General features: G+C 52.8%; 1 protein-coding gene across 1 annotated transcript; it reads right to left on the bottom strand.

Annotated features, from left to right (window-relative positions):
- Nucleotides 1–4,650: 4,650 nt before the first annotated feature.
- LOC114693701 (transmembrane protein 270) lies at nucleotides 4,651–8,888 on the bottom strand. Its single transcript, XM_037198550.1, has 3 exons — nucleotides 8,758–8,888; nucleotides 5,780–6,217; nucleotides 4,651–4,872 (listed from the first exon to the last, which is right to left on the bottom strand). The coding sequence occupies exons 1-3, from the start codon at nucleotides 8,827–8,829 to the stop codon at nucleotides 4,651–4,653; spliced, it is 732 nt and encodes a 243-aa protein (XP_037054445.1). The 5' UTR covers nucleotides 8,830–8,888.
- Nucleotides 8,889–11,992: the final 3,104 nt, after the last annotated feature.

Here is an 11,992-nt window from a genome sequence, read left to right on the forward strand (position 1 = left end):
CCAGGGACACAGGGAGACACTTAAACATCAGTAACCTCACCCGGGCCCCAGAGAGGAGAGAGGGTTGGGAGCGGGAGCTGGTAAGGGGGTCAGTGAAGGGCCGGAGACTGGGGCTGGGGGCCCTCTGGCAGTCACGGCGGGACAGCCAAGGGCCCTGTGTGTCTTGGCCGAGCGGGACCCCTAGGCCGCCAGGTATGTAACAATTCTAGCCGTTTCCTGTCGTAATAATGAGAAAGGGGTTGGTATAAATATACGCGAAGCATAAATAAATACAGGCCGGGCCGAGGCTGCATAGCAGACAGATTGCGTGGACGTGCCGGCCAGCCCTCCAGCCTGCTCCCCCCCTGCCTGCGGCCTCCCTCCTTCCATGATACTCCCCACTCGCTCTCCTGCAGCAAGCCAGAGCCCACGCCACACTCCAGGCCTGAGAAAGATTGAACTGGTGACCCTCAGCCGCAGGACCTCGGAGTCTCTATCCATAGACCGCGGCCCCTGGGAAGCCAGTGGGTCTTAGAAGAGACGGCCAGGGCCACACAGTGCAGGCTGGGAGTGTCCCGACATATGCATGGACTAAAGAATAGCCCTGTGGGGGTTGGGGAAACTGAGGCTGGCAGGATTAACCTGCCTTGGCACTTCACATAGCTAAAGATGTCCAGAGCTAAGACTCCAAGCCAAGGTGTTCTCACTCCGGGATGTCTGCTTTATGCACTGTTATGAGGCATGTGAAGGGCTGGGGCAATGGCATGAGGTCCCGAGTTCGAATCTCCAGAGCCCACATAAAACCGGGCACAGTAGCACCCAGCCCCAGTGCTCCTGGGGTGAGACAGGAAGTGGGGGACATGAGAACCTCCTGGCCAGCTGCCCTGGTATATAAAGTGGGGAGCATGAGACTGTCTTTTTTGGTTTGCTGTTTGTTTGGTTGGTTTTTTTGAGACAGGGTCTCACTATGAGTCCTGGCTGCCCTGGAACTCACGCTGTAGACCAGGCTAGCCTTGAACTCACAGAGATCCACCTGCCTCTGCCTCCCGAGTGCTGGATTAAAGGCTTTTGGCCATCACAGCCCGTCTGAACTGAAGAAGGAGGCAAAGACCGGAACCCAGATTGTCCTCTGCTCCCTACACGTGTGCCATGGTCCACATACCATACTCACGCATGGACGTGTTGCTAAAGTTCCTTCCCCCAGGGAAATACGAACATCTATCTCTCCTTCCTAGAGTTCCACCAGCACACCAAGGTTCCATTCCGCCGAAGTTCACCCCAGGGGACTGAGTTAATTAGGCTTACTCAGTTTGAGTGAAGGATTCTGGCGGGAGAATGGGTGAGTCCATAGCAGCTCCCCTGGGAGTCTGCACCCCACATGGCTGATGACGCCGCTGTGGCTGTATAGATGATGCTGCCTCCCTCAGTCTTCCCCGGCCTGTGCACTCCAGGCCTCCCAAAGCCATGTGCAATTAGGGCAGGACAGCATACACATGGCGGCGGGGGAGAGATGGCTGGAATTTCAGGTGAGAGGGTCCCTTGAGCCTCCCCACCCGTCAGCCAACCCAGCCACGAGAATCTCTCGAGCACACAGACACGGCGGGGCTGATTGTAGGAAGAGGGTTGGTTGTTCCTCTTGGACCATAATTCAACAATGTGGGGGAGGGGAGGGGAGGGAGGAGGGAGGGCAGCAACAAGGCTATTCTAATCCTTTCTCCCAAATCCTGGTCCCAGACCACCAGGGTCTTTAAAAGGTTGGGGAATTTGTCTCCAAGGCTCTAAAGCAAATACGGCAATATCCTGGGGCCAGGGTCAGATTCCATGCAGCTTGTATAAAGGTCCAGTGGCTAGGACTGTGTACACAAGAGGCCTGACCAGTCTGCAGCTTCAGGCTAGCTTTCTGCTGGGACTTTCCTTGGGAGGGGGGTGGGGCAGAGGCCCGGTGGGCTCTCCCTTATCATACTGTATACTCAGGGGAAACTGAGGCCCAGACAGGGCAGAGTTTTATCCAAGGTCACATGGAAAGGCAAGAACAGAGTCGTAGGATTCAAGGTGTGGCTCAGTGGTAGAGCCCCTGCCTAGAGCCCCCCAGTGAGGGGCTGGGGTGTGGCTCAGTGGTAGAGCCCCTGCCTAGAACCCCCCAGTGAGGGGCTGGGGTGTGGCTCAGTGGTAGAGCACCTGCCTAGAATCCCCCAGTGAAGGGCTGGGGTGTGGCTCAGTGGTAGAGCCCCTGCCTAGAATCCCCCAGTGAGGGGCTGGGGTGTGGCTCAGTGGTAGAGCACCTGCCTACCCTGGAAACAGCCTCGGATTTCATCTCCAGGAGGAATGAGAATAAACACAAAACAAATACTTGGAAGGCTGAGGCAGAAGGTTTGTGAGGATGAAGTCAGCCTGGGCTACATAGTAAGACCCCATCTCACAAAAGTAAATAAGTGGCCTGGCTTTGACCCCCCAAACCCGAGTTAAAAAGGTTAGATGTGTGGTACATGACTGCAATCCTAGCCCTGGTAGAGACAGAGGGATCCCTGGGGAATCCACGGCCAGACAGTCTAGCAGAACCAGCAATCCTCATGTGCAATGAGAGAGAGGTAGACAGTAACAGAGGGGGCTAACCTCTGGCCACCACGAGTACCTGCATGTATGCACATGCGCGCGCACACACGCACGCGCGTGCACACATGCATGCACGTACACATGCACACACATGCATGCACACACACGCACACATGCATGCACACACACGCACATGCATGCACGCACACATGCACACACACATGCACACATGCACACACACGCACACATGCATGCACGCACACACACACACGCACGCGCACACACGCACGCACACATGCATGCACGCACACATGCACACACGCATGCACACACACACACACGCACACATGCACGCGCACACACACACATGCACGCACACACACACACACACACACACACCTACTAAAGGAAAAACATGCCAGTATCACACATACGCTCACCTCAGTTCAGTGCCAGGGCTGATGCCACCCCAGTCCAAACTCCACCTTATTTAGCACTGTGTCCCCTGCTCAGACTTTTGTCACCTCCCGTTCCCTCTCTTCCTGGGCTCTGAACCCTTCTCCACTTGTTTTCCCACTCTGTTCCAGCTCGGATGCCCTGAGGCCTACCTTGACCCCAAGCAGCTCAAACACCTTCCTGCGCCTGGAAACCCAGGTTTCCCAGCAAGTTGTGGTGCTCTGGAATCTAGGAGAAGCTGCCCTTTACTCAGGAGCTCATAGCTATCACACACACACACACACACACACACACACACACACACACACACACACCAATAACTGTTCTACCCTGAACAAAGGAACCCACTCGGCTGTCTCTCGAAGACAGGTAAGTTGCTCCTTGTACTTGGAGGAAGGACCTGGAAGACATATCTAGCCTAGACCATTTGCAGTCATAAGGGAGACACTAGCTACTCTGAAAATGAAGAGGGGGGTATTTGAGGGGGACCAAGGTTCTCTGACCCTCCCTGCACACACATGGGAGCCAGTTCTTGAGCTAGGGAAAGGAATGGGAGGGGGTGGTTGACTCTCAGAAAACCAGCTCCTCCTCTTTTCTCCTAAGAATCACTCACCTAAGACCTGGGCCAGAGCCTGAGCTAGAATGTGTCTGAAGGACCCTGCCCTCACTCACCAGTCAGAGGCTGTGGAGGCTGGATAAGTCTTCGCTTGCCTGGGTGGGGAGATTGACAGTCTTTCCGTGATGTGACATTTTGGATAGTGGATTTGTAGATGAATGGAGGGAAGGGTGGATAAATACATTTGGGGAGAGATGGATTTGGGGGTGAAGGGATAGAAGAATGAATTTGGTGGTGGATGGATGGATGGGTGGGTGGGGTGGGTGGGTGAACTTTGGACGGAGAGCATAGATAGGTGAATTTGAGATGGTCGGAGGGATGGAGAGATGGATGAATTTTGAGTGGATGGAGGGATGATGCATAGATGGAAGGAGGGAGGGAGGGAGGGAGGGAGGGTCCTATGGATGGATTGGCAGGTGTGTAGATGAATAGTGAGTGGGGAGATGGAGACCTTTGTGTGGGGAATGAATGAGCTACTTCCAGACTTTCTTGAGAGTGACGCTCAAAAGAATTATTCTACATCTCTAAACTGTGAGGTCCTGGCACCCCCCAGAGGCCAGAGTCTCTAACTGCCCAGTTCCCTTTAAGCCCCTGGAGAACGGAGAACCAAGGGCGAAGATTTAGTTGGAAGCAAGGCCACCTGGAGACCTGAGCTGGCTGGGACATGTTCCGTGACCTTGGAAATGACCAATCCCCGAGGCTCAATTTTCTTGTGTGGAAAATGATAGTCAAGCCAGAGGCTGGGGTTGCTAGGAGACAATCCAAACGATATGTAAAGTGTCTGAGAGGGTTGATATGTGATACCTGAAAGGCACTTGGGGAATGTGATTTCCATCCCAGAGGTGCCTGGGCCTGGGATTTCCTCCATGTGTACCCAAGCACAAGCACACACAGATACACACATTCACACATACGACACAGAATAGCCTTCCAGTCCAGCTAGGTAGAAGGATGATGACTCCAAAAGGCGGGTGGGGGACACATTTATTCTCCGGAGTTTCAGGCTGGGATGGAGGGCCCAGCCTCAGTGGTGGAGGATTCTGGAATTAAGAACTGAGGCGAGGGGGCCCTGAGGTCTCCTGGGACTTGGCTTCCTGAGCCTGGGCCAGTTGGGCTGTGTGTTCGAAGGCAGCCTGGAGCAGGTGGGAAGCAAGGCAGGTGACCCAAGTGACGAGATAGGCCAGGTTCCAGGAGGTGAGTGTGGTCGTGCGCTCCACCCACAGGTAGAGGCGTCTCAGCAGCGCCAGGGTTTCCAGCAACACAGAATTCTGCAGGAGGGTCCAGGCAAGCGAGAGCGTGGTAAGCAAGGGCCAAAGAGATGACTCAGCAAACTGAGTTTGAGCCCCAATACCCACATGGTAGGAGAGAAACAAATCTTGTTTTTCTCGGACACCCACTTGTGTGCAGGCACAAGCATCCCTACACACATACGTGTGCACACACAGATAAATAATAATAATTTTTTTTTAAAGTAACATTCTGTGGGGCTGGAGAGATAGGTTAGTGGGTAAGGGCATGTAGTGCTTGCTCTTGCAGGGGACTTCAGTTCGGTTCCCATTATCCTCATCAGGTGGCTCACAGCTCCTTGTAACACCGACTCCAGGGAATCTGATGCCCTCTTCTGGCTTCTGGACACACACACACACACACACACACACACACACACACAAACAATTACACACGAACAATCACACACTTGATTTAAAAATAAGAATAAAAAATTAGAAAGAAAAAGAGCATGCTAGGGACTGGAGAGATGGCTCAGAGGTTAAGAGCACCGACTGCTCTTGCAGAGGACCTGAGTTCAATTCCCAGCAACCACAGGGTGGCTCACAACCATCTGTAATGAGATCTGGTGCCCTCTTCTGGCCTGCTGGCATACATGCAGGCAGAACACTGTATACATAACTAATAAATCTTTAAAAAAGAAAAGAAAGGAAGGAAGAGAGAGAGAGGGAGGGAGGGAGGGAGGGAGGGAGAAAGAGAGAGAGAGAGAGAGAGAGAGAGAGAGAGAGAGAGAGAGAGAGAAAGAAAGAAAGAAAGAAAGAAAGAGAAAGAAAGAACATGCTAAGTGGCCCCCAGGACCTGCCCATGGCCGGTACTGAGCGCTCTTGGTAACACAGCCAGAGTCCCCAGCCTATCAGCATCCCCAGCCTACATCCCTTGTCAACCCACCTGGCTGGGCAGCCAGCCCAGACTGAAGTGATGAGCTTTCTGTACCAGCCTCCAGGTCAACAGCAGCATCAGCAAGGCCACCAGCATCAGGCTATGCAGACAGGAGATAAGCAGGTCCCTGAAGGTGGCTGCAGACAGGCCCAGAGGTTCCCAGGCACCCAGGTGCCCCAGGGCCAGTTTCACAGTATGACAGCAGCTCAGCCCGACTTTGTAGGCCAGCCTGGGTCCACAGAGCAGCAGCCACAGCGGGACCCACAGCAATGCCAGTCCAGCTCGAAGGGCCAAGCTCAGGATGCAGGTTATGATGACTCCCGGAAGCAGGTGGGTCTGGTCACTGCCGGAGCCCCGGGCCTCCTGGGCCAGCCCCGACACCCACTGCTGAAAGACAGCCATCTTCAGGAGCAGGAAGCGGTACAAGTGCGTGCGGTTCTGGAGCAGCTGCAGGAAGACAGGGACACCAGCGTTACCCAGTGCCACCCAACTGGGGTGGAAGCCAACCTGTGCTTTAGACATGGGGGCTGCCCAGTCACTGTGGGCGGAGTCTCAGTTCACTTGTGACTGCACAAGAAAAGTCCCTCTTTTATTTTGATTGATGATTGATTATTGATTGATTGATTGATTGATTGGACTTTGGTTTCTTTTGTGACAGGGTCTCTCTCTGTAGTTCTGACTGTCCTGGAGATCACAAAGCTCCTCCAGCCTTTGCCTCCTGAGTGCTAGGGTTAAAGGTGTGCGCCACCACCGCCCGGTCTATAATCTTTAAAGAGTGACTTCCAAGCATGGGGATGTAGCTCAGCTGTGGATAAAACCAAGAAACGTGGTACATGCCTGCAGTCTCAGCAGTTGGGAGGTAGAGGCAGAAAGATCAAGAATTCAAGGTTTTCTTTGGCTCCATAGGAAGTTCAAAGCTAGCCTAGTCTACAGGAAACCAAGCAAAGGAACAGAGATGGCTCAGTGGTTAAAGCCCTTGCCCCACAAGCCTGGTGACCTCAATATGATCCCGGAACCGGTACAAAGGAAGGAGAGAACCAATGCCCCCAAATCTTCCTCTGACTTCCACATGGGTGCTACAACACCCAACACACACAATAATAAAAAATAAACTGGATGGTAGTGGAGAATACCTTTAATCCCAGCACTTGGCGGGCAGAGGCAAGTGGATCTCTGTGAGTTCAAGGCCAGCCTGGTCTACAGAGCGAGTTCCAGGACAGGCAAGGCTACACAAAGAAACCCTGTCTCAAAAAGCAAACAAACAAAAAAATTAAAATAAGTAGATGTGACCTCCCCCTTAACTCTACAGGATTTGAATACAGGCCGGCTGACTTCCCTCGAGTATCCAGGCGTGCCCCTGGGTGCCCTTGGCATCATGAGGGCATCTGTAAATAAAGGTTTCATTAGGGACAGAGAGATGTCCAGATGTGGGGGAGAGGCGACAGAGATTGATGACAGACATCCTGTCAGGGGTAGAGGGGGAGAGACATTAGATTTCCAGGTCTCTCATCTGAGTGGTGGGTTAGCCAAGAGTGTCTTCTCTTCACCAAGGATCGGGATTAAGGGGAGTGAGGATGGGGTTGAGAATGCTTTCCTGCAGAGTAAGCCTCCCTGGTAGAGCCTCCAGCCCATGGGGGACAGAGGCGATCAACCTGGACCCCCTGACCCACAGGACCGTCAGAGTCCAGGGACTGCAGGCTCTGAAGGACCAGGATAAGAAGCCAGGCATGGGGGGCACATGCCGTCATCCCAGTGGGTCAAGAGTTCAAGACCAGCCTGGGCTATACAGTGAATTTGAGGCTAGCCTGGGCTGCATGGTGAGACAGCAGTAGGGGAATGAGAAGTGGGGACTGGGGAAACGGCTCAGCAGTTAAGAGCGTGTCCTGCTCTAGAGCAGAGTTCGGGTCCCAGCACCCACAATAATAAGGCAGCGTGGGCATGGGCCAGGGCATCCCTGCAGCCCCAGCACCAAAGGAGCTCAAGACAGGGGGATCTCTGGGGCTTGTTAAGCTGCCAGACAGGACGAAATCAACAAACCCATCAGCTCCAAGCTCAGAGGCTGGAAGGTAGGGTGATAGTGGAGGGCACCCAGGGCCTGCCTGTGGCTTCTGTGTGCAGCCGCAGGCATGTGCATCCACACGCATGTACACACATCACGCCCACAGGCATTGACACCAGAAGGAAATAAGAAGGGGGAGGAAGAGAGGGATGAGCAAGGGGGAGGAGAAGGGCAGGGAGAGGAAAGGGAAAGTGGGCCAGTGAGACGGCTCAGCAGGTCAAGGTGCTTGCTGCCAAGCCTGACGACCTGAGTTCGAACCCCAGGACCCACATGGTTGAAGGGGAGAACTGACTCCCAACACACACACACACACACTCACACACACTCACACACACACACTCACACATACACACACACACACACACTCACACACACTCACACACACACTCACACATACACACACACACACACATACACACACACATACACACACACACATACACACACACACTCACACTCACACACACACTCACACACACACTCACACACACTCACACACACACTCACACACACTCACACATACACACACACATACACACACACACACAATCTTTTTAAAGGAAAGAAAGGACCAGGTGTAATGGTGTACATATTTAGTCTCCGCGCTGGGAGAGGCAGAGGCAGGCAGATTATTTCTGGGAGTTCAAGGCCAGCCTGCTCTACAGAGCAAGCACCAGGACAGCCAGAGTTACCTAATGAGACCTTGTCTCAAAATATATATATATATAAAAAAAAAAAAAAAAAAAAAAAAAAAAAAAAAAACAGGAAGAAGAGAGGAAAGAAAGGAGGGGGAGGGGAGGGAGGAAGATGGCTGATAGCCAGCCATGCCACAGTAGTTTGGGAATGGGCTTCTGGGAGCTCGGTGGCTATTCCCTGGTGGCCAGGAACCGCTGGATCTCTCCAGGTCCCCTATCCCCACCATGCTTACCATCACAGAGAGCTTCCCAACGCGCAGCAGAATTCTGAGGAGGCTGGATCTGGCCTGGGGAGCGGCCTCCATGTCTGGCCTCCATCCATTCCTCCAGCCAGGAGAGGCAGGGTGACCTCACAGATGCCACAGGGTGGGGGTCCAGTTACCATGGGGACCCAGTTGCCACATGGACCACTCTCCCTTTCTCTAGATCCGCTTTCCCTGCTCATTTGTCCTGAGACCTCAGGTCAAATCTGGCTACTCTGTGACCGTGGATCAGATGGATGGCTGATCTCTAGGATCAGTTCTCTATCTATCCCGTCTATCTTTCTTAATTTTTATTTATTTATTTATTTATTTATTTATTTATTTATTTTAGAGATGGTCTCAGGTAGCACAGGCTGGCCTCAAACCAGCTATGTAGCCAAAGATGACCTAGAATTCCTGATCCTCCTGCCTCCACTTCCCGAAAGCTGGAACGGCAGGCATGAGCCACCATGCCTAGCCTTTTTATTTGGATTTGGTTTTTGTTTGGAGGCACACTCACCCTGTAGCCCAGGATAGCCATTCACAGCAGGTGTATTAATAGCAGGTTTTGGCTTTGGGCAACCTGTGGCTGGGGACCCCTGGGGAAACAGCTGAGAGCACATCTCAGAATCCGTCTAGTTTACCTGCCGGGCATGGATGGGCGGGAGGGAGGGAAGAAGGAAACGGAGAAGGAAGGGTGGAGGAGATGGAATCTATGGCCTTACCTTCCTTCCAGGCTGGGCCCGAGGGTAGCCAATTTGTCGCAGGAGGAGCCTCAGTTTAGCTCCCTCAGCTGAGACCCCTCTGTCCTCAGCCCCCAGGCCTCCCTCCCTGCCCCTTCTCTCTCCCCATCAACATCCGGCTGGAGAACGAATTGTGCACTCTGGTGAAGTCTTGGAGTTTCCCCATACAGAGGACCAGGGATGAACAGCTGGAGCACCGAGGGACCAGTGGATGCTGCCTTCCACCACGCCAGGGGGCGCCGTTCTGGATCCCCGCTGGAGAAGCATGACCGCATTCCCCCACCCCACCCCACCCCACCCGAGCAAGACCTAGGAGCACTCCGCACGGGCGCAGTACCGCAACTCTGCCGCGTGGGGGCGGAAGACACCGCGGGGCCAGCACACGCGCCCGGCGTGAGAAAATTTCTGATTTTTGCCGAATCACCTGCGAGGCGGGTTTCCAGTAAGAGGCTCGTTGGGGCTTCTGAGAGCGCTCCTTGTGCATTTCCGGTCAATGCCTGGGTTACAAGAAGAGGGACCGCCAGAGAATGAGACTCACAGTCTTCACCCCACCCCACCTCCTTCCTTCCTTCCTTCCTTCCTTCCTTCCTTCCTTCCTTCCTTCCTTCCTTCCTTCCTTCCTCCCTCCCTCCCTCCCTCCCTCCTCCTCCCCCCCTCCTCCCTCCCTCCCTTCCTTCCTTCCTCTCCCACCCTGCCGTGTAGCCCTGGCTATTCTAGAATGAGCTCTGTAGACCAGACTGGCCTCAAACTCAGAGATCTGCCTGGCTCTGCCTTCTGCCTCCTGAGTAATGGGATTAAAGGCGTGCACCACCACCACCCGGTCAGTCTCCCCTTAATTTAACCCCCTCTTTATTTGTACAGAACTGGGGGTTGAAACCAGGGCCTTGCACATGTTTGACAAGCAATATACCCAGCTTGGCCTCCATCTCTCTCTCTGTATCTGAGCCTAACTTCTGATTCTTCTGCCTCGAACCCTGCTATTTCAAGTTTCTTAACGTGATTTTGTTTTAATTTATGTGACTTGAATAAAGTCATTTTTAGCAAGAAAAAAAAATACAAGTTTCCATACAAATGTGCATGATGACATATTGACCTTTTTTGTATACTTCGGAAAACAACAAAAGAAAGGATTAGAAATAACGGAGCCCGGCATGGTGGAACACACCTTTAAGCCCAACACTGGGAAGGCAGTGGCAGGTGGATCTCTGATTATGTTGAGGCCAGCCTGGTCTACAGCCTAGCTCCAGAACAGCCAAGGCGGCATAAAGAGACCCTGTCTCAGCCAGGCAATAGGGGCACATGCCTTGGGAGGAAGAGATCTCTGGGTTCAAAGCCAGACTGGTCTACATAATGAGTTAATTCCAGGACAGCCAGGACTACACAGAGAAACTCTGCCTCAAAAAAAAAAAAAAAATGAAAAAAGAGGAAGAGATCCTGTCTCAAAAAGAAAGGAAGAAGGAAATAATGGGCCAGTGGGTAAAGGGACTTCCTATCAAGTCTGTCGACCCGAGTTCGAGCCTGGGGATCCACATGGTAGGAGGGCAGAACTGATTGCCAAAAGCTGGAGGTGGCTCCAGTGGGAGAGTATATGGCTAACGTGTGCAAGAGACTGAGGTCCACTGCCACCACTGGGGAAGGAGAGAGAGAGGAGAGAGAGAGAGAGAGAGAGAGAGAGAGAGAGAGAGAGAGAGAGAGATGGTAGAGGGAAGAAGGAAGAAAGAAAACCAGAGGTCTTGGATAAAGTGCTTAATACCAAGTCTGATGACGTCAGTTCCAGTCCCAGGATCCACATGGTGGGAAAAGAGAAACTACTGCCCCAAGTTGTCCTCTGACCTCCACAGGAGAGATCCTGTGTACGTACACAGTGACAGGAAGGAAGGGAGGGAGAGAGGGAGGGAGGGAGGGAGGGAGGGAGGGAGGGAGGGAGGGAAGGAGGGAGGGGGAGAGAAGGAGGAGGAAGAAAGAAAGAGTGATCTTAAAAACATTTTTTAAAAATCAAAGAACCTGATAGAACACAGGGACAAATCGATTAAAACAAAAGAAACCGAAACAACCGTCATGTTTGTGTAAAGATACTCAGATCTCATTAGTAATCGGGCTGGAATGTGAATCAAAGCCACAGTGAGATCCTATCTCCTCTTTCTTAGCAAAAAACAAAAGAGTTGTACACCACATGCCAATGACTTTATGAGACAAACAGAAATTCACGCAAAACCCAGAGCCTGACGCAAGATCTCAGAGATCCTTACAGGAAACAATTATGGAAAGCTGCTCATGAAACATGTGAGAAACTAAAACTGGAAATTTACCAAGAGCTGAATGGATGGTTCAGTGGTAGAGCACCTATCTAGAGTCCCCCAGTGAGGGGCTGGGGTGTGGCTCAGTGGTAGAGCACCTGCCTAGAATCCCCCAGTGAGGGGCTGGGGTGTGACTCAGTGGTAGAGCACCTGCCTAGAATCCCCCAGTGAGGGGCTGGGGTGTGT

This window comes from Peromyscus leucopus, chromosome 23, assembly GCF_004664715.2.
Source record: "Peromyscus leucopus breed LL Stock chromosome 23, UCI_PerLeu_2.1, whole genome shotgun sequence".
Lineage (NCBI taxonomy): Eukaryota > Metazoa > Chordata > Mammalia > Rodentia > Cricetidae > Peromyscus > Peromyscus leucopus.